At 43.6% G+C, this 26,367-nt stretch overlaps 1 protein-coding gene across 5 annotated transcripts in view; it reads right to left on the minus strand.

Annotated features, from left to right (window-relative positions):
* Nucleotides 1–435: 435 nt before the first annotated feature.
* gjc2 (gap junction protein gamma 2) overlaps nt 436–26,367 on the minus strand; it is a 191,929-nt gene continuing 165,997 nt past the window's right edge. For all 5 annotated transcript variants that reach the window (XM_048563395.2, XM_059640139.1, XM_048563404.2 and 2 more), the window contains one exon: nt 436–9,380. In XM_048563395.2, the coding sequence (XP_048419352.1) occupies nt 8,125–9,360 (1,236 nt within the window). In that variant the 5' untranslated portion in view covers nt 9,361–9,380 and the 3' untranslated portion in view covers nt 436–8,124. The remainder of the gene's footprint in view (nt 9,381–26,367) is intronic.

Raw genomic sequence — 26,367 nt, forward strand, 5'->3', positions numbered from 1 at the left:
TTCTGAGGAAGGGACACCGGACTCGAAACGTTAACTCTAGTTTTCTCCTCCACAGATGCTGCCAGACCTGCTGAACTTTTCCAGCAACTTTGTTTTTGAACCAAAACTAGGAGTCTGTTTTCATAGCACTCCTAGAGTATCGAAGCAGGCCATTTGTTTTGTTTAAATATATTTTAAATGTATTTTTCTTAAATACATTTTCTACCTGTCTCTATTGGGATGATGATACATTTCATACACTGATACAGAGTGGGTTTTCATCTTTAGATACACGTAAATAATATTTTGATGAAACATAAATGTATGTGTTTATACAGATAAGGCAAGAATATATATTATATTCTCATCAGCTTTGCCCTGCTCGTTAAAACAAACCAAGATGACAAATGTGATTTTGTAATGAGTTTATTAAAAGATATTCAAAACATTCAATGACAAGCAGAAAAATGAAAACTGGATTAAAATTGACACTTCTTTTCATCCAAGAGGAGGACAGATGTTTCAAAAACAAGTGATGTGTTTGCTTTGATGATGAATTTGCTGATAGCACATTTTCTACCACTAGCTCTGTTCATTTAATTTAAAGGTTTCAGTGCTCGTTATGCATCAGGACACAGTGAACGAGCATATTGTGCACGTTATTGCTTGTATTTTATCTCCCTCCCAGAAACAGTGTTAGCAACTGGATAACAGTTTTTCTTTTTTAAAAAAATCACATCATACATGGGGTTACTTTATTAAAACCCCTCTGAAGAAAATCAGAGGCTAAAAGAAGCATGTTATTTTCCTCTTGATCAATTCAAGTATCTTCCAGGTTGGAGGAATGTAGACAGCTTTGAAGATAAAACACTTAGCACATGTATTAATTTATCCAGTAGGCGACAGAAAGGCACCTCTTTTATCATGAAATAGCTTACAGTTATGAGATAGAATGTGGTATTTACACTTAATGAACCACTTTACTTTGAATTAGGAAAGAAATCTATCTTGTTCATTTCTTAATTCTTACCCTATATTCATAGTGGCTGTATCTGTAAAGGTCAATTTCTTTTTGCAGGTGAAACCCATCACCTAACGGAAGGCAACAAAAGTTTGTTATTCTGTTAACTGTGTAACAGACTAATCAACTGTCTGGAAAGAAGTGAGTGGTATTGTTCATACAACAGCTGCATTGACAGACTGTGGTCTTCAGAACATCTGACAGTTTTTGGGAAATCTTAGACATGGTGCAACCCTAGTTTTTAGAGATTATTGTACCATTGAGAATTGCCATTAGGCTCATCGGTCAATAGATGTAAGTTTGGCCTAAATGTATGTACAAAACAGAACTAAATACAGATGCTAGTCAAATAGATTTTGCATTTTAAAAAATAAACTGCATAAATGTTTTTTGATACAGCAGACTTAAGGTCTGTAGTTCCAATTTTTTCTCTTTTCTGCTGCCTATGTAATAGACTTTATGTTGAGAACATTTATTGATTATTTATGATTAATTAATAATGGTGTTAATAAACTTTATTTAATTATTAATTCCATTTGTATAATGATTGAAGATCATTATTAAGATTATTCTTTTTCAAGCATGTAATTTATTGTCCAATGGTGCTAACTTGGATTTTCTGTTTCCTAAGATGTACTCTAGCAAAAGACATTTTGATTTCTGGCACTTAGAATTAAATCAAATAGTGATCAGTACTGCAACTTTGGACACAAGGATGTTGTGTGGATTTGACACAGCTAGAGGACTGTTATGGATTCCAGCTCAAAGTTCAATCACAGTTCACAAAAATGGTGCAAATTTGGTCAGTACTTGGATACACGTTACAGGAATTTTCACTGCCCTTGTTTTGGAATTATGGCATCCAATTTTCCCACACAAAGGTGAAGAAGTCAAAAGGACGAAGCTAAGAAGTAGGGCTCTTCACATTGGGAGTTCATCTTTCAGCAGTCTGATGCAAAATAGGAGACTGAAACAATGTGAAGGAAGAAATATGCTGGCCTCAGATATAGCAGGCCCAGCACTGGGCTGTGTTGGGGGTGCTTGGAGGGGGTTCAGGCCCTGGTTAGATTTTTTTGTTATAATTTTATTATTTTTCTCCTTAAAAAGAAACTTGAAAGGGTATCACCAAAGGGTAACAGACAAGGGACCTAATAATCTCTGAGCTCTCTTCACAGCCACAGACAACTGGTAACTTATGGGACCCCTAGTGCATCTTATATAGAGTTAACACTAGAGGTGTGTACATCATGAGCCCAGAAGTGGAATTTTGTGGCACAATTTTTTTTAAACAGCCACTGAATGTGTTACACAACAACTTAGTTTTACAGACTGAAATTTATACTTTTCACAGGAAACTCCATTGGCAGAATTGGGAGAGGGGCCGAAACGGGAGATGGGCAGAAACTCCAAAGAAATAACACTATTGACTGAAAACAGTTACTTCTCTGATATCCATATTCTGCCAATGGGGAAGTTCGTGGAATTTCAGATCCTATATAGTTAAGGAAAACTGGCAGTAATTCAATCATCTTTTTGAGATGCACAAGGAATATTGTCACAATAGAAATATGATTCTATAAGATGCCAAAATGTCTTACATCCAAATTCTCAACAGTATGTTGAGTCTAAAAGTTGAAGCAGATCATCCACCTGCTTGCTTCCAATTGTTATGAAAATTAGGAATTTCTGTAACAAAGGACAACTGGTGTGAAATTGATCTTGGCCATTGATGCAAATTAATTACATCATCCTCCTTTACCAGAATACTCAATGTTCAAATGGCACTAGTACCAATTACTGCTGGTGTCTGGGCTTCTGCAGAATCAAGGTAGCTGAACTCCAGCATAAGTTTTACATTTGTGCTATCTGATTGCCTTGACGTAGCTCAACCTCGGTCACAATCTCAAATGACTAAAATGTCAAAAACTGTTACCAATTTCAAATTGACTGTCATTGCCTTTTATGTGGCAGATGTTTCTTTTCAACCCTACAACATTGTGAAACTGCATTGGAAAAGGGGCTTTTTGCTGTAATTTTATTTCATACTCTCGTATTTTGAATCACCCACTAGTGCATTTAATTTTAAGTATAATCCAGTTAACACAATACAACTGATATAATCATCTGTTAATTGGCTATCTACTATTACCAGCACAAATTAACAATGGACCATTCTATTTCAGTAGCAAATTATCTACATTTTAATTCTTCTCCCAATGAATAGCCAACAAGTTGGTCAGTCCATGTTTTCTCTGTTTTTCAATGAAATATGACTAAAACGACATCGAATTCTTAATATAAATAAAAAATTTGTTTTAAAAAACTGGTTTCTCAAGAAACTTGCACTCCTTTACTGCTTGAAAAAGTGCCATGGAAAGTGACTTAAATCATGCCTCAATTGCATTATTTTTTACAATGTTTAAGACAACAACAGATGACTCAGAAAAAAAAATGTTTGTGATATTGCTGTGATCTTTCTGCAAAATCTAAGTCATTAATGATCTTTAGACAAGGAACTATACTGTCCTCACCTGGTCTGGCCTGTGGGTTATTCCAGACCTACAACAATGTGTTTTAACTGCACTCTGAAATGGTATAGCAAACCATTCAGTTCCAAGAGCAACGAGGGAATAGACAACTAATGACTTTACTGGTGATGCCAAGTCTCATGAATTAGTAAAAAAAATGTTTAATTTCTATCTGAAAATAGCTACATCAACTATTAAGGGTTTGATTCTCCTATTATTTTCTAATCATGCTCAAATATAATTCCTTGAAAACGATTTTCACTTCCAATATATCATGTAAGTAATCATTATAGATAGATATAATTAGTGAATGTCTTTATATTATTCAATTATAGAGGAAGTTACAGTTGAATGTGTTTGTGCAGCAGGTGTCATTCAATAATGATCAGCAAAAAGATCACAATTTGAATTTTCTCCTGCCTTAACCTTGGGTCGTTGAGATCAATTATTGTAGTCCAGCCACCACGAGCTCAGTGGGCAATCTAGCTCAGAATGGCGTGGAGTGATACTCTTGATCCTTCTGGCTTGGGAGATGCCCTAATTAATTCTACAAGACCTGGTGATGAAGGTTACCATTCCACAACTCACCTATGGTCAAAGAATTACAGAAGTGGAAAAACCAGCCATTGTTATCAGAAGTGCTTTTGATAAAAATGTTATAGCTTGTTTGTTCATTCAAATATGTTCCATGGGATCCCATTATCTACAGTTCAAACATTAGGCTTTGCAATGTTAGCACATGGATGGTTAGTGCATTTTTATGACAATCCATGTTCATTGAGAGGCAGTAATTAAAAAGTGTCATACAAACGTGCCATGTGTCTATGTGCTAATAATACAAAGCGCAGCTTTTTGTTTCTAACTCCTTCAAGCATCTTCTGAAATTCTTAGCTCAGACTTAACCCAGCTCGGTTCAGACCAACATAGATTGTTGTTTAAAAACCACAAATTGCTGGAAAAAGTCAGCGGGTCTGGCAGCATCTGTAGATAGAACACAGAATTAACGTTTCAGGTCCAGTGACCGTTCGTCATAACTGGATTGAGATTTGTTCATCTCTATTTTCAGGTAACCTACAACTCAATATGTACAGATCATGTACAAATACACAATATAAAATTTAACATTTATATAATATATAGATATAAAACTAAAAATGTTGTAAATTGACGTGACATGCTGTAAATGCACTGTGAGTCTTACCTGAAACATTAATTTATTTCTTCCAGATCCTGATCAATCTGCTGTGCATTTCCAGCATTTGTGTAATTTTAGAAAGAATTACTGTATGCAGGGAAAAAAATCTGAGCTAGAAATAGTTAGCTAAGCCATTGAATTCAAATTTCCTTTCAAAATCTCATCTGATGTATAAACATTTCTTTCCATAATATAAATGCAAACCCTCTAGATCGAAGAATGTAATTACTGTTTTGTGCTGTCATTTTTCATCGTAAAAATTTACATCTAAAGAATTTATTTTCATGAGCTAAGGCACTTAGTAAAAAGAATATATGTTTAAAACAAAAACTATAATACAGTCTATAAATGACAAGTGCCAAATAAGCAAACAAATTGATCCTGATTTTCAGTGCATTGGAAAATAAAGTTCACAGCGTATAACATCATCAACTGGGCAACTTACTGCCAATACACATTTGTGATCTGATGACTATTGTTCAGACGTCATAAACCAGTTCTTATGGGTTTGTATTTCCATTCAATCCATTCATTGTCCCATTATTTCGAGTACATACTTAAAAGGCCACATTTGCCTTTTAATCAATAAATTATGGTATAGTTTTAAGAATAAACAATGCCAGTAAATCATAAATATAAAGAGAAAGTGTGAGAAAAGCACAGCAAGTCAATCCAGTTCTCAAAAGATCAGCTTAGTTACATTTCCACGCTCGGTTGTTTGATTAGGAGCATAACATCATATTGTGATATTAGTCAGAGAGAGGAGTGAAAGAACAATGTATTTATTAATCAATAACAAAATATAAAAATTTCTGAATTGGGATTGAAAAGCAATAATGTGCATTCTGCATCTTGCATGGTGATAAACTGAAAAGTCTGGTGCACCAAGAATGCTTTACTTTCCTGTTCAACATAATTTTTAAATTGGAAAGCCTAATGCCCAATGTTGCACTGAACATTGCTGGATGGAGAAACAATTCTCCCAGCTACTCAGTTTCTGATTTTGGCTGCATTGTGGATAAATCTTAAGGAAAAATCTTCAACTTTAACAGAAGGAAGGAAAGGGAGAAGTAGAAATCACGATCTTCTCTCAGGATAACGCTAATCCCTGGCAATTCTGTAATTTTACTAAATGGCTCAAAGAAATGTATCGGGAGGTTGAGAAGCAAGTAACATAAAGCTTAGTTATTTTCTCAGTCTTACCTGGTGAACAATCTAAGGAGACCAGTGGGCTAAAAGTATAATCTGATAAACAAATGCATCACTGTTCACAATCAAAACATGTGAACTATTCAGACTGTTGCTAAAATCACTGCATGGATATTACATGATTGGGCTTTATTGTGACACTGACAATGGATTCTACTTCTGACTCCCTGAAAACTGAGCTTCAGTGTGAAAGGGATGGTGATAAGTTTAAAATTCCAGATGGCAAACTGGCAAATAACTTGGGAAAAGCTTAGTTACGTGCTTTATATCATTTAGCGTGACGTGAAATAAACTTAGACTTTGATAAACAAAATTTGTTTGAACTGCAATGTGGCACACATGACCTCGCCTTGTGAGATTCAGTTATCATATAGGAGTAGCAGTTTATCCTGATCATTCTGGGCAGTAACTTCCAACAGTTGATTAATCCTCTGCTGAAACCCATGCAGTTTAATTGATTTTTGAACCTTATGTAAACAAAGCATTATTATTGCCATCATTTTTTGTTTCTGTTTATCTATTTCAATCTGTTTTCACAATACCATCATACATTATGATGAAGGATCACACTTCAAACATCTGGTACTTGGCAGGCACCAAGCAGAGCCACTGCAAGTGCGTTCTTCTCTACTGTAAAATTTTTCAATTAGCCGGCTGTGCATTTCAAACATTTTCTGTTTCTAATTAAGGATTTTTGTAAGTCAGAGTTTCAAAAAGATTAATTCTTAAACAATTTGGATTTGTTTTTCCTGGTCATATGAATGGTTGGAAGAGGAAACAACAACACTTATTCTGTGCATAGTTTCAACTGTCACTTGAGGCTAAAGTGCAGTGTAGCATAAGCTTTAATGTTGAAATGCAGCGTACAAATCGGTTATTATTGTTATTAGATGAACCTGAATTAGGATTAATGCACTTCACTAACGAACACCATTGTGTGATAAAGCTACTGCAGAACCAAAATTCTAAAGTGGCATCTTAAGACAATGGCAACATTCCTTCAAATTTGTCTGCCCTTTTTTTTAAATAAAAGGCTTGCACTTCCCAACTCCTCTTCCCATCAACACTTTTTCATATAATTTCCTCAATCCTTAATCATAAAGTTGAGAATGTCCAATCTACAAATGTTTCTACACACACACTTCCTGACATTGCTCAGACAACATGTCAAATTTCCCTTCCTCCCATACTCTATATGCCTTTTAGGACAAAGATGCATAGCTTTTTTACATTTAACGCAGGTATATTTGATTTTCTTTGAAAATGAAACTATTTTATCTATGAAATGTTCACATTATAAGATGAGGTCATTTCATCAAGGTTAAAGAAATGCACAAACTCTACAGAAATTGAGACAAGAGCGATACAGCATGAAATTGTCCTAGATTTTGAACCAAAAGAGAGTAAAGAGTATTAGATAGGACAAATTTTTTTTAGCAAGCAAAGGACAACAAACAATGTGGCTGGAGAGTTTGTCTTTTCTAAAGCATATCAGTGTTTATATTTCCCTTTTACAGTTCGTCAAAGTCCTGACATTTTGAACCAATCCATTACCATAAGGTGAAGTGGCTACTAAAAGAAATTGGATGATAAGTAAAATGATAGTTGCGGTTTAATCATTTGTAGCCATAATGGAGTCAATGGTTTGTCTCCTGCAAAATAGGCACACAGTGAATCAGGTAAAGAAAATTAATAGCGACCCAACAACTATTTAAATTTTCAAGTGAAAACAACTATAATCTTTATCACTACAAATGCATGCATTCTTAATGCAGTAACTCTATATGTTACTCCATTTTAAATTTGAGTACAATCAGATACCTAGTGGTTTATGGGGAGTTGAGAGGGACAGCACTATGAGCCCAACATAAGGCTCTGTTCAATAGGACCAAATGATTAGTAAAACAATTTCTATATATGATTTGTGGGCCTCTCAGTTTTGCAATCATCGATTTTGATGGCTAGGAAATCAGCAACACCACCTCTGGCATCTGGTTTCAATTTTCTGATTTGCACCATCATTGAACCAGATTTCACACTGGGAGCCTTGTCTCACTAATCTTATAACCCAAGAAGCTGTATTGTTATTATGTTGGTTATCTAAAATAAAATAGACTGTAGTAAAATGTGCAGAAAGTGGCTACTGCCTTTTTTAAGGGACTATTGTAAACTTAATTGACTATAAACAGAAGTTAAATCCAAACTGATGTTTTTCCATCTCCAGATTTGCTACTGGAGCTGCCTTTCTCTGAGACAGGTTTGGGCTTAGCACCCTGTTTCTCATGAGCAGTGTTGACATGGTTTTGCTCCACTACAGTACCTCCTGATGTTGGGCTGCTGGTCCTGGATTTGAGTGCATTCTCTTGACTGTTATAACTCTGAAAAGCAATGTCCAACTGTTCCTGGGCATCTTTCAGGTGCTTGTGGAGTCTGGCCAAGTCAGGCGGGATGTTGTCATCTGGACTAGTGGGCTGTTGTTCTTGGGCTACATTAGCTAAGTTTTGCTCATGAGCCACAAGACCATTTGGAACCTTGGTGGATTTGTCCGATTTGACCACCAGATTGTAGCCAGGTGGCGATAATGGAATGTTCCGAGGATAATGGTAGGGGAAAGGTCGCATGTTGCTCTGGTTGCGCCGTTTGCTACGGATTATATCTCTGATGGTTCCAAAGCCCAGATGGAACATCTCACAGATATTAAGAATTAGGCAAAGGCAGCTGACTACATACATTACAATGAGGAAAACTGTCTTCTCTGTCGGCCTTGAGACAAAGCAGTCCACAGTGTGAGGACAGGGAATTCTAGTACAGACATAGGATGGATTAACTTCAAATCCATATAGAAAATATTGTCCCAGAAGGAAGGCCACCTCAAATAGCGCCCTGAAAATCAACTGGAAAACATACATTTTCATAAGACCTTCTTGCAAAATGCGTCGTCTTCCATCATGCTTTTCATTACTACTGACTCTTTTCTCACTTGCTGTTTCATCATTGATCATTGGCTCCTCCTCATCCTCATCCTCTGTTTGCTCTGAATTACGGTGGACTTGCCATCGTACTGTTGGCAGTCTTTTTTTCTTGAAGAACTTGTTCTTCTTTTCTTCTTCGGTAGATCTGGCAATCTTGTGGATGGCATAGCCAAGATACATTACAGATGGGGTAGATATCATGATGATCTGAAAAACCCAGAACCTCACGTGGGAGAGAGGTGCAAATGCATCATAGCAGACATTCTCACACCCAGGCTGTTTGGTGTTACAGACAAATTTGCTCTGTTCATCAGAATATATAGACTCCCCTCCAACTGCAGTCAGCACAATGCGGAAAATAATCAGCACTGTCAGCCATACCTTGCCAACAAAGGTGGAATGATTGTGGATTTCTTCAAGAAGACGTGTTAAGAAGGCCCAGCTCATATTTGTCATAAGGACTCCTCATCTAATATCTGCAATAGAACAAAAATGTTATCGACTTAATCCGTTGACCAAGTGCATAATACAAGAATTAAACACACGAAATTGTAAGCTTAGTGTCCAGAATGTAAAAATTTAGTTAATCCTCTTAGACTTAACATTACTTAAAATAAAACCAATTCACAACAATAGGATGTCCCAAAACATTTAACACCCAATGGATTACTTTAAAGTTATTGTTTTGTAGAAAAATGTGGACGTTAAAATGTCTGAATAGATTGTTAGGTTGTGGAAATATTGTACAAGAGAATTCCCAACTTTTCTTCAAATGTGACCATCCAAACTAGAAACTGATGCCTGGATTTAATCTTGCATCCGAAGGACAACACAACTCTCCCTCAAAACTGCATGGAAACCTAAGTCTAGATAATGTGCCGAAAGCTTTGATAAGGGACTCAGCACCCCAACCTTCTGATTCAGAGGAAACAGCATCATGGCCAAGACCTAAAAACTAAATTAACACATTCATGAAGAGACGAAAACTCAGTCCTGTGCACAAAGTCAGCAGTGAAGCCATAATAATATGAATGGGTTCATTTTCACAAGGATTCTAAAGCACATTGGTGATTATTTTGGCTGAAGAGATGTGGAATGCCATGGAGTCTCCCTCCTTGGAAGGATACTGTGAAACTAGAGAGAGTTCAGAAAAGATTTATAAAGATTTTACCAGGGTTGGAGCATTTGAGCTCTAGGAAGAGGCTTTCCCTGAAGCATCAGAGGCTGAGAAGTGACCTAATTGAAGTTTATAAAATCACGAGGGGCATGGACGGGGTAAAAAGGCAAGGCCTCTTCCCCGAGGTGGGGGAGTCCAAAACTCGAGGGCACAGGTTTAAGCTGAGACAGGTAAGATATAAAAGGGACAGGTAAGATGACTTTTTCATGCAGAGGGTGGTGCATGTATGGAATGAGCTACTAGAGGAAGTGGAGGAGGCTGGTACGATCACAACATTTATTTGGCATCTGAATGGGTATATGAATAGGAAGGCAGTAGAGCAATATGGGCCAAATCTTGGCAAATGGGACTAGATTTAGATAGGATATCTGGTCAGCATGGATGAGTTGGGCTGAAGGGTCTGTTTCTATGCAGTATATCTCGATGACTCTAAGAATGAAGCCTGCATCATTTGTATTACACCATGGATATTCTACTTTTTCGGGCTATTATACAAACAATACATGAAATGAAACATCTGGTATTGTGTTGACAGTGACCTTACGATCATGAATTTGTTTTCCAGTCAAACTGACAGAAAGAATCAAACATTCTGAGGTAACTTACCCCAAAATTATGCCTATTTTGGAAAAATGTGCAAATTCCAATCCTCAAAAGCTGGTTAATGGTTCATGTATATTGTAAGTCTGTACACAAATATTTGTCATTGACTTTTTGTGTGGGACTGTAAATTTGTGTCAAATTATGAATAGCTCACCGCAAACTTGTATCAGTTTTGACAAGATTTTGCAAAGATATCGCCCAACTCACTGGGAAAAATTCAATTTAGGCGAGAATGCAAATGGATAGTATTACATTTATATGTTCTTTGGTCATATTGCTAGAATTCTCTCCCTAAATGGCTCAACATCACCATAACCCTCATCTCTTTATAACTACCCTTTCTAATCCATTTTAAGCTATTTCAAATCTCTACAATGCAGGTGGAATTATTCAGCCAATCAAGTCAGCACTGACCCTCCAAACAGTTTCCTACAACCTCTCAGGTTTACTACAGTTAACCCACCTAGCCTCACATGACTGGGCAGTTTAGCGTGGCCAATCCACCTTACCTGCACATTTTTGGACTAGAACATAGAACATAGAACAGTACAGCACAGAACAGGCCCTTCAGCCCACAATGTTGTGCCGACCATTGATCCTCATGTGTCCCTCAAATTTCTGTGACCATATGCATGTCCAGCAGTCTCTTAAATGACCCCAATGACCTTGCTTCCACAACTGCTGCTGGCAACGCATTCCATGCTCTCACAACTCTCTGTGTAAAGAACCCGCCTCTGACATCCCCTCTATACTTTCCACCAACCAGCTTAAAACTATGACCCCTCGTGATAGCCATTTCTGCCCTGGGAAATAGTCTCTGGCTATCAACTCTATCTATGCCTCTCATTATCTTGTATACCTTAATTAGGTCCCCTCTCCTCCTCCTTTTCTCCAATGAAAAGAGACCAAGCTCAGTCAACCTCTCTTCATAAGATAAGCCCTCCAGTCCAGGCAGCATCCTGGTAAACCTCCTCTGAACCCTCTCCAAAGCATCCACATCTTTCCTATAATACGGCGACCAGAACTGGACGCAGTATTCCAAGTGCAGTCTAACCAAAGCTTTATAGAGCTGCAACAAGATCTTACGACTCTTAAACTCAATCCCCCTGTTAATGAAAGCCAAAACACCATATGCTTTCTTAACAACCCTGTCCACTTGGGTGGCCATTTTAAGGGATCTATGTATCTGCACACCAAGATCCCTCTGTTCCTCCACACTGCCAAGAATCCTATCCTTAATCCTGTACTCACCTTTCAAATTCGACCTTCCAAAATGCATCACCTCGCATTTATCCAGGTTGAACTCCATCTGCCACCTCTCAGCCCATTTCTGCCTCCTGTCAATGTCCCGCTGCAGCCTACAACAGCCCTCTACACTGTCAATGACACCTCCGACCTTTGTGTCATCTGCAAACTTGCTGACCCATCCTTCAATCCCCTCATCCAAGTCATTAATAAAAATTACAAACAGTAGAGGCCCAAGGACAGAGCCCTGTGGAACCCCACTCACCACTGACTTCCAGGCAGAATATTTTCCTTCTACTACCACTCGCTGTCTTCTGTTGGCCAGCCAATTCTGTATCCAAGCAGCTAAGTTCCCCTGTATCCCATTCCTCCTGACCTTCTGAATGAGCCTACCATGGAGAACCTTATGAAATGCCTTACTGAAGTCCATATACACCACATCCACAGCTCGACCCTCATCAACTTTTCTAGTCACATCCTCAAAGAACTCGATAAGGTTTGTGAGGCATGACCTACCCCTCACAAAGCCGTGTTGACTGTGGGAGGAATCAGGAGTAAACTCACACAGACACGGGGAGAATGTGCAAACTCTACACAGACAGTCACCCGACAGTGAGCCACCACACACTGCAGCACTGAGGAACTATGAAGAGCAGAAGAAAATCACCTATACAGCGTATTCGAAAAGAACGGATACCCAATGAACACAGTCTGCCGATTTCTCAGCAACAAACCCAAACAAACAGACAAAACGGGCCCGGAAACCATAACCACTCTCCCCTACATCAGACATTTCCGAAATGACTGCCAGACTACTTGGACCCCTTGGCAGCAGGGTAGCCCACAAACCCACCAACACACTAAAACAGCAGCTAATGAACTTAAAAGACCCTATACAGACAACTAGCAAAATGAACGTCATCTACCAAATACCTTGCAAGAACTGTGACAAACACTACATTGGACAAACTGGCAGAAAGCTAGCCACCAGGATACATGAACATCAACTAGCCACAAAAAGACATGACCCACTATCACTAGTATCCTTACATACAGATGAGGAAGGACACCACTTTGATTGGGACAACACATCCATCCTAGGACAAGCCAAACAGAGACATGCATGAGAATTCCTAGAAGCATGGCATTCCAACCGGAACTCCATCAACAAACACATTGGCTCCAAATCAATCTACCGTCCCCTGAGAAAAAGAACAGGAAATGACATCACCAATTCAGGAAATGACATCACCAACCCAAGGAAACCTAACCAGATAAATAGAAAGTGGGACATAATACCAGCGTTTTATCGGAGGCTCACTGTTGATGTTACCTAGAATGGTGATGAAACATCTGGGAACAAACCTTCCAGCTCAGTGAGCCAGCTTACATCTGGAACAAAATAAAGACCCACTCTTTTGTGGACCGAGAAGAGGAGAGCGCGACTGTGTTGGAGGTGGAAGGAAGACGTCGGGTTGGCTGTGCACCCTTGCAACTGGTGGATCTTAATACTGGCTTCGGCCTAACGCTGGTTCAGGGGAGCAGCCAACCTGCAACGATGGCTGCGGCGAGTGCTCGTGCCCCCGGTCAGGGGGTCCGGAACACCATCCGCGTTTCCATGAAGAAGGTGGGTGAAGGTGCACCTGTGGACCGTACCTTCTTTGTGAAGAGGGTCCTGTTGGACTGTTGTGGGTTCACTGCTGCAGACATTTACTGCCTGCAGAATTTCCCTGGAGGAGGTTTTTTTGATGTAACCTTCAGGAGTGCCAAGCTTTGCGAGTGCTTCCTGAAGGTCTTCAAGGAGAAAGGAGGTGAGGGCCACCTCTCTGTACTGACCGCTGTCCTGCTGTTCATGATGCTGGTGCAGAGGAGCTGTACGGTGAATATACACATGTACAATCCGCATGTGCCAGCAGTTGATGTCCTGACCTTCCCCGGAACGTACATGAAGGTGGAAGGGGACCTAACCAACATCATGGACTCCTTCAGGATTTGGACTAGTAAGAGGCAGGTCAGGGTGACGCTGAGGATGGGCTCGGACAGGAAAATCGTACACCCACCGTCCAGCTTCGCGATCGGCGGGAGCAAGGGCTACCTGACCTACGCAGGGCAACCTAAAGTCTGCCATGCCTGTGGTAGGTCAGGTCACATGGCGGCCGACTGCAAAGCCACCATCTGCAGGAACTGCAGGGAGGAGGGACACCTTGCAAAGGATTGCCCAAAAAAAAAATGCTGCAACCTTTGCAGGGAAGCGGGCCACCTCTATAGGGCATGCCCACAGCGGGGGACCACCTACGCCCAGGTCGCCAGCAGGGGCAATGCAGGGCCCAGAGGAGAGGAAGGCACCAGGGCCCTGCAAGGACCCCCCTAATGTGCAGGAGGGCCAGGTCATGCAGGAGGGCCCAGCCCCGCAGGATGGACCCGAGGCCAGCAAAGCACCCCTGCAGGCTCCGCTCCCCCCCAACAACCCGGAGTCAATAGAGGAGGCGACAGGTGACCCAGGGGAGTGGACGATGGTCCGGAAAGCAAAGAGGAAGGCGCGCTAGCGGGCCCAGGCACCGCAACCATCAGGTGGGAAGAGGCAGCTACAGGGGGGCTATAAGAGCTCCTCTGACAAGGGAGATTCGGAGGAGGCCCGCCCAAAGCAGAAGTTAAAGATCGCAAGGGAGAAGGAAAGCAGCATCCCGCTTCCAGGTGACGGGAGGCGTTCTGAGGCTCCCTCCGACACCTTGGAGGGCCCCCTGGAACTTTCAGGCGGCAAGGAGGAAACAGTGTGTCCCCAGCCTGACCCAGAGCCGGACTCTCCTGCCTCCGTACCCCCGATGGGGGGATGCCACCCGGAAGGCAGCACGGACGGTTTCCTGTGCCGGAAGAGCATCCAGCAGTTAGCCCGGGCAATGGGCATGAAGGGACAGATGGAGGGGCTGGACCTTGGACTTGGGGAGAGTACTGCAGTCACTGCCCACAATGGGGGTACGGGTTGCGAGCAATAATGTGTGCAGTGTCAAGTCCACCGCAAGATGTGTGTCCACGTTGGCCTACCTGACCACCGTCAAGGCAGGCCTCCTGTTTCTGCAGGAGTGCAGATACCGCACCTCAGCAGGTACAGGAAATGGTCGGGCGCCTGGACCTGTGGGCCTTCGATCTGGTCGGGGGGTAATGACTGTCGCTCCTCGGGCCTGGCTATTCTGCTGCGGGGGCGCAACTTCATCTCTCAAGTTCAGGAGGTGGGGGGGGGGGGCCTCCTCGTGGCTGGTGTCACCTACAGAAACGCTCCCCTGAGGCTGATCAACGTGTACGCCCCAGCTGTACGGAGTGAGCGGTTGGCCGTCCTGCAGCGGCTTCCACCCCTGCTGGCTACGTCCAGGCCGGTCATCCTAGGCGGAGACTTCAACTGCATCATCGATGCAGATGGAAGATCCGGCGTGGGGACAGCGGGTGGGGGGAGTCAACTGGACGTCACGTCCAGATTCCTGATGGGCACGGTGAAGGACGTCAAGCTGCTCAACGTCTTCAGCACCCCTGCATACGGAGTGCAGCGGAGATACACCTGGTCGCGGCCAGACGGGTCTATCCTTTCAAGGATAGACTTCCTGTTTGTGTCACGGGCGTTCTTGGTCAGGTCCACCAGCGTCAAGCCGGTGTTCTTCTCTGAACACTGCCTGCTGCTGGCTGACTGTCACTTACAGGACGACCAGCAGGCCGGCAAGGGGACTTGGAAGCTCAACACGACTCTGTTGACCCCAGAGAACATCGCGGAGCTTAAGAGGGAGTACGCTGGTTGGAGAACTGTGAAACCCCTCTTTGAGTCTCCGGGCGACTGGTGGGAGACGGTGAAGGAGAACATCAAGAGGTTCTTTGTCCTCAAGGGTGTTCGGAAGGCGAGAGAGAGGCGGGGAAAGCTGTCGCAACTCCAGAAAAGGGTGCAGGAACCTGCTCCTTCTACAGTTGATGGGGGTCGATGTCACGGAGAACCTCCACAAGGTGAGGGGCTAGCAAGCCTCTCTCTTCGCCGCGGAGGCCTCCAGGATAATCTTCTGGTCCAGGGTCCGCTCCGTGGAGCAGGACGAGACGTGCTCACGTTTCTTCTTTCAGAAGGTGCACAAAGAGAGCTCTGTGCTTAGCTGGCTGAAGGAGGACGACGGCTCGGTGACGTCGTCTCGGTCCGACATTTTGAGGATCAGCAGATCCTTCTATGCCGGACTGTACGACGCAAAGCCCACAGACAGCACCACCTCGGAGTCGTTCCTGTCGTCTATCACGGAGGTCTTAGACGACGGCACGAGGGAGTGGCTGGACTGGCCGATATCCCTGGACGAGCCGACCAGAGCCCTCAAGTCCTCGGAAAGGAATAAGACTCCCGGGAGCGACGGCTTACTGGTCGAGCTGTATTCCACTCTGTGGGACCTGGTTGGCCAGGACCTGCTGGAGGTGTAAGGGGAAATGTGCAAGTCCATGAGGAAGGGCATCATCACCCTCATTTACAAGAGGAAGGGGGAGAGGGAAGAAATTAAGAATTGGCGCCCCATGTCACTATTGAACGTGGACTACAAAATCCTGGCCAAGGTCATAGCCAACCGGGTCAGGTCTGTCCTGGAGTCGGTGATTCACCCTGACCAAACCTGTGCTGTGCCGGGCAGGAAGATCGCTGAGAACCTCGCACTCATCAGGGATACGATCGCCTACGTACAGGACAGGCAGGTGGACACCTGCCTCATCAGCCTGGACCAGGAGAAGGCCTTCGACAGGGTCTCTCATGCTTACATAAGGGACGTCCTCTCCAAATTGGGGTTCGGGGAGGGCATCCGCAATTGGATCTGGCTGCTCTACACCAACATTGTTAGCGCAGTCTCGATCAACGGGTGGGAATCGGACAGTTTTCCCGTCAGATCTGGAGTCAGGCAGGGCTGCTCGCTCTCTCCTGCCTTGTTCATGTGTTGTGTGGAGCCCTTCACCACATCCATCAGGAAGGACATGAGCCTGAAGGGCGTGACTATCCCAGGCAGCGGAGGCCTTCAGGTCAAGATCTCCCTGTACACGGACGACGTCGCCGTCTTCTGCGCCGATCGTCGGTCGGTGAGTAGGCTGTTGAACATCTGCGGCCAGGTTGAACTGGCCTCGAGTGCCAAAGTCAATAGGGGTAAGAGCGAGGCCACGTTCTTCAGGAACTGGGACGACCGCTCCTTCATCCCCTTCACTGTCAGGACAGACTACCTGAAGGTGCTGGGTGTTTGGTTCAGTGCACGCCCCAGCTCCACCAAGACTTGGGAGGAGCGTATCACCAAACTGAAGCAGAAGCTGGGCAGATAGATGCTCCGGTCCCTCTCCATCGTGGGTAAGAACCTGGTTGTCAGGTGCGAGGGGCTTTCGGTACTGTTATGTGTGGCGCAGGCCTGGCCTATTCCCTGGACCTGCTCCGCTGCGGTCACCCGGGCCATCTTCCACTTCATGTGGGGGTCGAGGATGGACCGGGTCCGCAGGGACACCATGTACAAAGACCTGGAAAATGGGGGAAAGGGCGTACCGAACGCCACCATCGCCCTGATGGCTACCTTTGTGTGTGGCTGCATCAAGCTGTGCGTAGATCCTCAGTACACAAACACCAAGTGTCACTACTTACTGAGGTTCTACCTGTCCCCGGTATTGCAAAGGATGGGCCTGGCCTCGTTGCCGCGGAACGCTCCGAGTAGTTGGACCGTCCCATACCACCTGTCCTTCGTGGAGAAATTTTTGAAGGGAAACACTTTTGACCACAAGGCCATTAGGCAATGGTCAGCACGTAGTATCCTCGAGACCCTTCAGAAAAAGGAGAGGGTGGATCCCGTTGTGTGGTTCCCCACGCAGACTGCCAAAGTCGTTTGGCAGAATGCCTCATCGCCAGAACTTTCAAACAAGCACAAGGACATTGCTTGGCTGGCAGTGAGAGGGGCTCTGCCAGTTAGATCCTTTCTGCACGCCCGGAATCTCTGCGCCATCGCACGCTGCCCTCAAGGCGGCTGCGGGGGAGGGGGGGGGGAAACGAGACTGTCGATCACCTCCTTCTGGAGTGTGCCTATGCGCAGGAGGTCTGGAGGGGGATGCAGTGGTATTTGTCAAGGTTCGTCCCGAGCAGCTCCGTGACACGGAGCTCCGTGACACGGGACTCCGTGCTCTGCGGGCTGTTTCCCGGGACGCACACCGAGACCAACATCAACTGCGCCTGGAGGACCATCAATGTGGTGAAAAACGCTCTTTGGTCTGCCAGCTGAAAGAACTGACCCCGACCGAGTGTTGCAGACTGGCGCACTCCAAGGTCCAGGACTACGTGCTGAGGGACGTGCTAAAACTTGGGGCAGCCGCCGCCAAGGCGCGGTGGGGAAAGACCACCGTATGAAACCCCTCGTCCAGAATAGAAAAAAAGGGCCCCATCTGGTAACTGGGCCCAGCTGGCGCCTTCCCCAATTGGTCAGGGGGCCAACGGGGACTGTGTGGGGAGATGACTGCTGGGTATTTTCTTTGCTTTGTTTTTTTTCTTCTTTGTTTTGTGTTTTTCCTTTAGTTGGTGTACGTACCCCCGGGTAACCCGGAGTGGCTTGCATGACTGGGTAGGTGTATAAATATGTTTTATTTTTTGTACATCTTATGAATAAAGTGTATTTTTTCAAATAAAAAAGAGTGACAAAACATCTGAAAACTAACCTTCCAGTTCAGCGAGCAAACTCACATCCAGAAACTCAACCGGAGCTACAAATCTTCTCAAAACTCGCTCACAGTCACCCAAGGCTGGAATCAGACCCGGGTCCCTGGCACTATGAGGGACTGTACCACTCTATCTCCCCTATTATCTCGCCTTTTGGACATTTTTTTTTACATTAGAAGTAAATAGCACAAAGTCAGCTTGATGAACTTCAACTCTGACAGCACTCAGTTCTGAAAATCTGTTCAGGAGGGGAATTCAATGCAATTAGGGGACAGGTCTTTTAAAGAACAGCAGCATTCCAAGTTGGGGAGTGGGAAACAACATCTGACAGCAGCAGTGACAGCCGATAAATTGGAACAAGGCGAAGTGAAGGTCTTCCCCATTGATTGGAAAACCAGCAATGTGACACATCAGATGAAGGTGGGTGGGTAAAGGCAAAATACTGCAGATGCTAGAAATCTGAAACAAACAGAATGCTGGAGAATCTCAGTAGGTCTGGCAACATCTGTTGAGAGGGAAACAGTTAACATTTTAGAATTAGGACCTGAAGCAGAGAAACATAGAAACAGGCACAGGTATAATTCGGCCCTTTGAGACTGCTTCACCATTCAATAAGATCGTAGCTGATCATCCAACTTAGTTCCCTATTCCTAATTTCTCCTTCTTAGCCTTGGCACCCTTTAGTCCCTTTATGTCAAACTCTTTATTGAAAAAAAAAATCAACATTTGGGAAAAGACCACTTTCTGTGGCAGAGAATTCCACAGGCTCATCATTCTCTGTTGGTGAGCCCTCTTCTGGAGTACTGTGCCTAGTTCTGGTCATCCTGTTTACAGGAAGATTATTATTAAGCAGGAGAGGGTTCTTGAGATATACCAGGATGTTGCCAAGAATGGAGGATTTGAGTTATAAGGAGAGGCTAGATAGGCTGGAGGAGCACAGCAGGCCAGGCAGCATCAGAGGAGCAGGAAAGTTGACATTTTGGGTCAGGATCCTTCTTCACAAATGGGGGAGGGGGAAGGGAGTTCAGAAATAAATAGAGGTGGGTGGGGCTGGGAAAGGGAGGTGGGATTGTGATAGGTGAGTGCAGGTAGGCAGTGGTGGCGATTGGTCAGTGAGGTGGGAGGAGCAAATAGGTGGGAGAGAAGATGGACAGGTTGTGTCAGGTCAAGGAGGCAGGGATGACAGGGTGGGTGGGTCATGGGATGAAGTGGGTGGGGAGATTTTGAAACTGGTAAAGTCGACATTTAGGCCTCTGGCCTGTAGGCTTCCAAGGCCGAATACGAGGTGCTGCTGCTCCTCCAGTTTCCGGGTGGCATCCTTGTGACACAGGAGGAGGCCCCACCTCCTTGACTTGACAAAAACTGTCCATCTTCTCTCCCACCCAAAGGCTCCCCCCGCCCCACTGACCAATCCCCATGACTGCCAGTCTGCACTCACCTATCACCATCCCACCAAACTTTCCCTGCCCCACCCCTCCTCTCTGTTTATTTCTGAGCTCCCTTCCCCCTCCCATGTTTCTGAAGAAAGATTGAAGAAGGAATTCAGGAACTTTTGAGCATAGGAAACTGAGGAGAGATCTTATAGAAATGTATAAGACCATCAGAGGCATGGATAAGGTGAATGCACACAGTCTTTTTCCCAGGGTTGGGGAATCAAAGACTAGACGGCATCAGTTTAAGCTAAGAGGGGAAAGAGTATATAGGAACCTGACGGGCATTTTCTTTTAAAACAGAAGCTGGTACGCATATGGAATGAGCTGCCAGTGGAAATGGTTGAAGCGAGTACTTTAACACCATTTAAAAGGCATTTGGAAGAATACATGGATAGAAAAAGTTGAGAAAGATATGGGCCAAGTGCAGGGAAATAGGGTTAGCGCGGATAGACATGTTGGTCGGCATGGACCAGTTTGGGCCAAGGGTCCGTCTCTGTGCTGTAAGACTCTATGAAATGCCTTTAGCTGCTTGAGTTCTAGCTCACAGTTTCTGAGTTTGAGGGGCAATTGGAATAGCTACAGAGTATCAAAGGATAAGAGTTTCCTGGATTATATATTCTAAGAGGTGGTTATCCTGTAGGTAGTTTGGGTTCAGTGGAGTTGATGGGGATCATCCAGAAAACTATGAAGAGGTAAGGGAATCTTCAAGGTGCATCACTCTCTAGTGGTGCTCAGTTTTGGAGTCTGTGGGAGAAGAAATTGGCTTAACGGCAGAATGTAACGAGTTACGGAAACAGATTATTTTCAGACCAAAGCCTGAAACAGATAGTGCGTCTCTCCAAGAGTCAATGCTAGGACCACTGCTTTTCTTATTAATAAAAATGACTTGGATATTAGAATGCAGAACAAATGAATTTGCCAATGATACTAAGTCTGGATGTGAGGCTGACAGTGAAGATGATACCAATCAAGTGCAGAAGAACATTGGCTCACAGAATGGACAGATGAGTAGCAGATGGAATGATAGAGGAAAGTGAGGTGATGCTTTTGGCACGAAGGAATAAGAAACTAAACTTCAGTTTTAAAGACCATACAGAGACCGAATGACACCAAGGTCATATCTGTAATCCTTCGTAGGTGAAAGAAAATATTGAGAGAGCAGTAAGCAAAGCATAAGGGATCTTAGGCTTCACAAACAGTAACTGTATATAATGGCAAGGAAGTTGAGCTGAACCTTTCTGAAGCTCTGATCACAGGAAATCAGAATTGTCGCAGTACAGGAGAAAGCTATTTAGCCCATCATGTCTGCACCAATTCCCCAAATGAGCATCATGACTTCACAGCACCACCCTTGCCTTTATACATTAACCTTGCACATTGTTTCGATGTAAATAATCATCTAATGCTCTTTTGAATGCCCCAATTTAATCTGCTTCCACCACTCTTCCATGAAATGTAATCCAAACAGAACCACTCTTGTGCGAAAATTTCTTTTTAACATCTAATTTACTCCTTTTGCAACGACTTTAAATCTGTGCGCTCTTAACCTGTTTATGAGTCAGAACAGTTTCGCCCTGTCTATGCAACCCAGATCTCTCGTGAACTTGAAAACTTCAATCAAATGTCCTCTAAGGCCAAAACTAGAGTACTGCATCCTGTTCTGGCAGTTTATGAAAGATGGACGAGCCCCTGAGAGAGTGTTGACAAGATTTGCCAAAATAATTCTTGGAATCAGTGTTTTAGTTACAGGGCTAAGTTGGAGAAGTTAAGGTTATTTGCCTGAGAGCAAACTAGCTTCAGAGATTTGATAGAAGGAAACCAGATGGGTACTTGAAGGAAATCAATTTACTGCTACAGGGATACAGTATGGTAATGGGACTGATTAGATTGTTCTACAGAGACTCAACATGGATTTGATGGGCTGGTCAGCTTCCATCTGTGCTGTAACAATCTACATCTATAAAAAAGCAAGTTAATTGTGGTTGTTCAATCAAAATCATGAAAACGTAGTAAAATTAGTTAGACCATAAGACCATACGACATAGGAGTGGAAGTAAGGCCATTCCACCCATCGAGTCCACTGTGCCATTTAATCATGGCTGATGGGCATTTCAACTCCACTTCCCTGCACTCTCCCCGTAGCCCTTAATTCCTTGCGAGATAAAGAATTTATCAATCTCCGCCTTGAAGACATTTAACGTCCTGGCCTCCACTGCACTCCGTGGCAATGAATTCCTCAGGCCCACCACTCTCTGGTTGAAGAAATGTCTCCTCATTTCCATTTTAAATTTATCCCCTCTAATTTTAAGGCTGTGCCCACGGGTCCTAGTCTCCCCGCCTAATGGAAGCAACTTCCCAGCATCCACTCTTTCTAAGCCATACATTATCTTGTAAGTTTCTATTAGATCTCCCCTCAACCTTCTAAACTCTAATGAATACAATCCCAGGATCCTTAGCCATTCATCATACATTAAACCTACCATTCCAGGGATCATCCGTGTGAATCTCTGCTGGACATGCTCCAGTGCCAGTAAGTCCTTCCTGAGGTGTAGGGCTCAAAATTGGACACAGTATTCTAAATGGGGCCTAACTAGAGCTTTATAAAGTCGCAGAAGCACATCACTGCTTTTATGTTCCAACCCTCTTGAGATAAACAACAACATTACATTCGCTTTCTTAATCACGGACTCAACCAGCAAGTTAATCTATACAATGCCTCCTGGGTCAAAAAGTATTGAAAATGGAGCTCCTACCTTCCACTCCACAGGTGCCTGAGAGTTTGAAATATCTTGCCTCCCTAAGCAGCAAATAGCTACTGCCAAAATGGGCATAAAGGCATGATCTGGGTCTTACTTAGCCATGAAGCAACTCAGTTACACTTTGGCAGGAGACTCATAGAATAGAATAGAATCAAATAGAATAGACTCCCTACAGCGTGGAAACAGACCCTCCAGCCCAACAAGTCCACACCAAACATCAAAGCATCCCATTGAGACCCATTCCCTATAACTCACCTAATCTACAAATCCCTGAACACTACAGGCAATTCAGCATGGCCAATCCACCTAGCCTGCACATCTTTAGACTGTGGGAGTAAACCAAAGTGCCCAGAGGAAACCCACGCAGATACAGGGAGAAAGTGCAAACTGCACAAACAGTTGCCCGTGACTGGAATAGAACCCAGGTCCCTGGCGCTGTGAGGCAACAGTGCTAACCACTGAGCCACCGTGCCGCCCCAAATTTGAATTCAAATTCCACCATCTGCCATGGTGGAATTTGAACTGAAGTCCCCAGAACATTACCTGGGTTTCTGGATTAACTGTCCAGTTAAAAGTGTAAGGTGATTCATTTTGGAAGGACAAACTTGAAAGCAGAATACAGGGTTAACGGAAAGATTCTTGACAGTGTGGAGGAGCAGAGGGCTCTTGGGGTTCATGTCCACAGTTCCCTGAAAGCTGCCACCCAGGTGGATAGAGTTGTTAAGAAGGCATATGGTGTGTTAGCTTTCATTTAACAGAGGAATTGAGTTCAGGGGCTGTGAAGTTATCCTCCAGCTGTTAAGAAGGCATACAGTGTTTTAGCTTTTATTAATAGAGGGATCGAGTTCCGGAACCAAGAGGTTACGGCGAAGCTGTACAAAACTCTGGTGCGGCCACACTTGGAGTATTGTGTACAGTTCTGGTCACCGCATTATAAGAAGGATGTGGAAGCTTTGGAAAGGGTGCAGAGGAGATTTACTAGGATGTTGCCTGGTATGGAGGGAAGGTGTTACGAGGAAAGGCTGAGGGACTTGAGGCTGTTTTCATCAGAGAGAAGAAGGTTGAGAGGTGACTTAATTGAAACATATAAAATAATCAGAGGGTTAGATAGGGTGGATAGGGAGAGCCTTTTTCCTAGGATGGTGATGGACAGCACGAGGGGGCATAGCTTTAAATTGAGGGGTGAAAGATATAGGACAGATGTCAGAGGTAGTTTCTTTAATCAGAGAGTAGTAAGGGAATGGAACGCTTTGCCTGCAACGGTAGTAGATTCACCAACTTTAGGTACATTTAAGTCGTCATTGGATAAGCATATGGACGTATATGGAACAGTGTAGGTTAGATGGGCTTGAGATCGGTATGACGGGTCGGCCCAACATCGAGGGCCGAAGGGCCTGTACTGTGCTGTAATGTTCTATGTTCTATTTAAAACCCTGGTTTGGTAACATCTGGAATATTGTGTCCAGTTCTGGTCGCCTCATCACAGGAAAGATGTGGAAGTGTTGGAAAAGGAGCAGAGGAAATTTACCAGGATGTTGCCTGGAATGGAGGGAAGGTTTTACGAGGAAAGGCTGAGATAGCTGGGGCTTTTCTCTTTAGAACGATGAAGGATGAGAGGTGATTTGACAGAGGTGTACAAAATGATCAGGAGTATAGATACAGTGGACTGCCAGAGACCTTTTCCTAGGGTGGAAAGCTATTACAAGGAGGCATAGTTTTAAAATGAGTGAAGGTGGATATAGGGGAGACGTCAGAGGTAGGTTCTTTACTCAGAGAGTGGTAGAAGTGTGGAATATATTGCTGGAGAGGGTAGTGGAGTTGGCCTCATTAGGGGCATTTAAGCAGCTATTAGATAGGCATAAGGATGACCGTATAAGGTAGGGGTGGAGGTTAGATAGGCCTTAGGATTAGGGTAAAAGTTCAGCACAACACCATGGGCTGAAGGGCCTGTACTGTGCTGTACTGTTCTATGTTCTTTGTGCAGCGATAATACCACTTAGCCATCGGCTCCCCACATCTACCACCTTTCTCTCACTACCAAAATAGCTTATCTGTGGGAAGACACTGGTTGTACCACTCACAAAATTCCATCCTGGAAGGGCTGGTAAACTTCAACAAGTCATATTTATGGTAAGCAAGAAAATAAATTGTCAGGCATAGATGAATTTCCAAGCATTTTTTAGGCAGATTGTACAATATGTTGTTTTTGATGAACATGACAAATTGTCTGTTTACCTATAGTGCACTGATCTGCAGAACTTGACATTTAACTTAATAACTCCCAAATATAGTACTAGAAATATGATTCTCTTTTGGAGTGTTCTGAACAGACATTGAAATTCATTCAGATGTCAATGATTACCTTCACAATTCTCTAAAAAGAGCATGTAGAACTGCATAATGTTATACAGATTAATGAAACATATTAACGAGAGAAATAAGTATCCAGGGGCTGAATTTTACCAAAAATTGGCTCTTTGTCAATTTCAGGGAGCTTCACAGAGAGGGTTTCTTTGTGAGTTCTAATGTGTAATCTCATGTAATTTTCTGCAAGTCTCTTCATTGTATATGCACCACGCTTCTAGTGCTTGTGCTCACCAGCAGCAAATGTACTCACTGCTGCAGGAACTTTCTGGGATTTTCATCATCCATAGCATATTTAAAGCCCAGATATGTACCAGGCAATCACTGTCAGCCATGAATAGTCCTTCACAGAGCATGTAATGGGATGGAATCAACAGGAGAAAAGCTTTTAGGAGCACATACACGGCACAGGTGACATCTTGTAGCAAATAGAAGCTCAGATTCATAAATATTGCCACTTCACATTTTTGCCTGCCTGATCAACTATCATTGTAAACACTGCTACAAGAATCAAGCTACTCAGGTTATACATCTTTAGCGTCAAAACATGTTTGAACCCTGTCTAAGGAAGTGCTACTCTTTCCATTCAATCTAGCATTGTTTAACACCTTGTCATTGGTCAGGATTGACTGTGGCCCACTCTCCTGGCCCATTGGCAAGGGAAGTCCCAATGATCAGTGACCACACTTCTGATCTGTGTAGCTGTTGACTGATTTAATCATTACTTGCTTCTCTGGTTGCAATGAACCTGCAGGGCTGATCATGGTCCACCCCCAGACTCTATTGATAAGGAACACCTAACTCTAACCATGTAGCTGTCTTGAGGTGTCTGGGGCTGCTGCCCAGAGGAGTAAGTGGCGAGCTGGAGCAGCCCGATTTTCATGTCAGGAATTGCCGCTGTCTTGTCTCTCTGCCACGTGGGAGAATAGTAAATTGCACTTTAATTAGGTGAGAAGAAGTAATAATGAGATGTTAATACATACAAATAGACCTCTCATCGCCCACTAGCAAGATTCTCATTGCACTGTTTAAGCCTTCAATGTTTTTCCTCTAGAATCTCATTTTTTCTGAGCTTGCCTTATTTTCCCAACTAACTTACCTCTACTATCATTCAGAGACTGGGCAAATTAAGTCCAATGTGTCTACATATTTGACATTTTGGAATGAGTGCAACAGCTTCCCAAAGAAATGGGCTCACATTTT

The sequence above is a fragment of the Stegostoma tigrinum genome, chromosome 2 (assembly GCF_030684315.1).
Source record: "Stegostoma tigrinum isolate sSteTig4 chromosome 2, sSteTig4.hap1, whole genome shotgun sequence".
NCBI classification, from domain to species: Eukaryota; Metazoa; Chordata; class Chondrichthyes; order Orectolobiformes; family Stegostomatidae; genus Stegostoma; species Stegostoma tigrinum.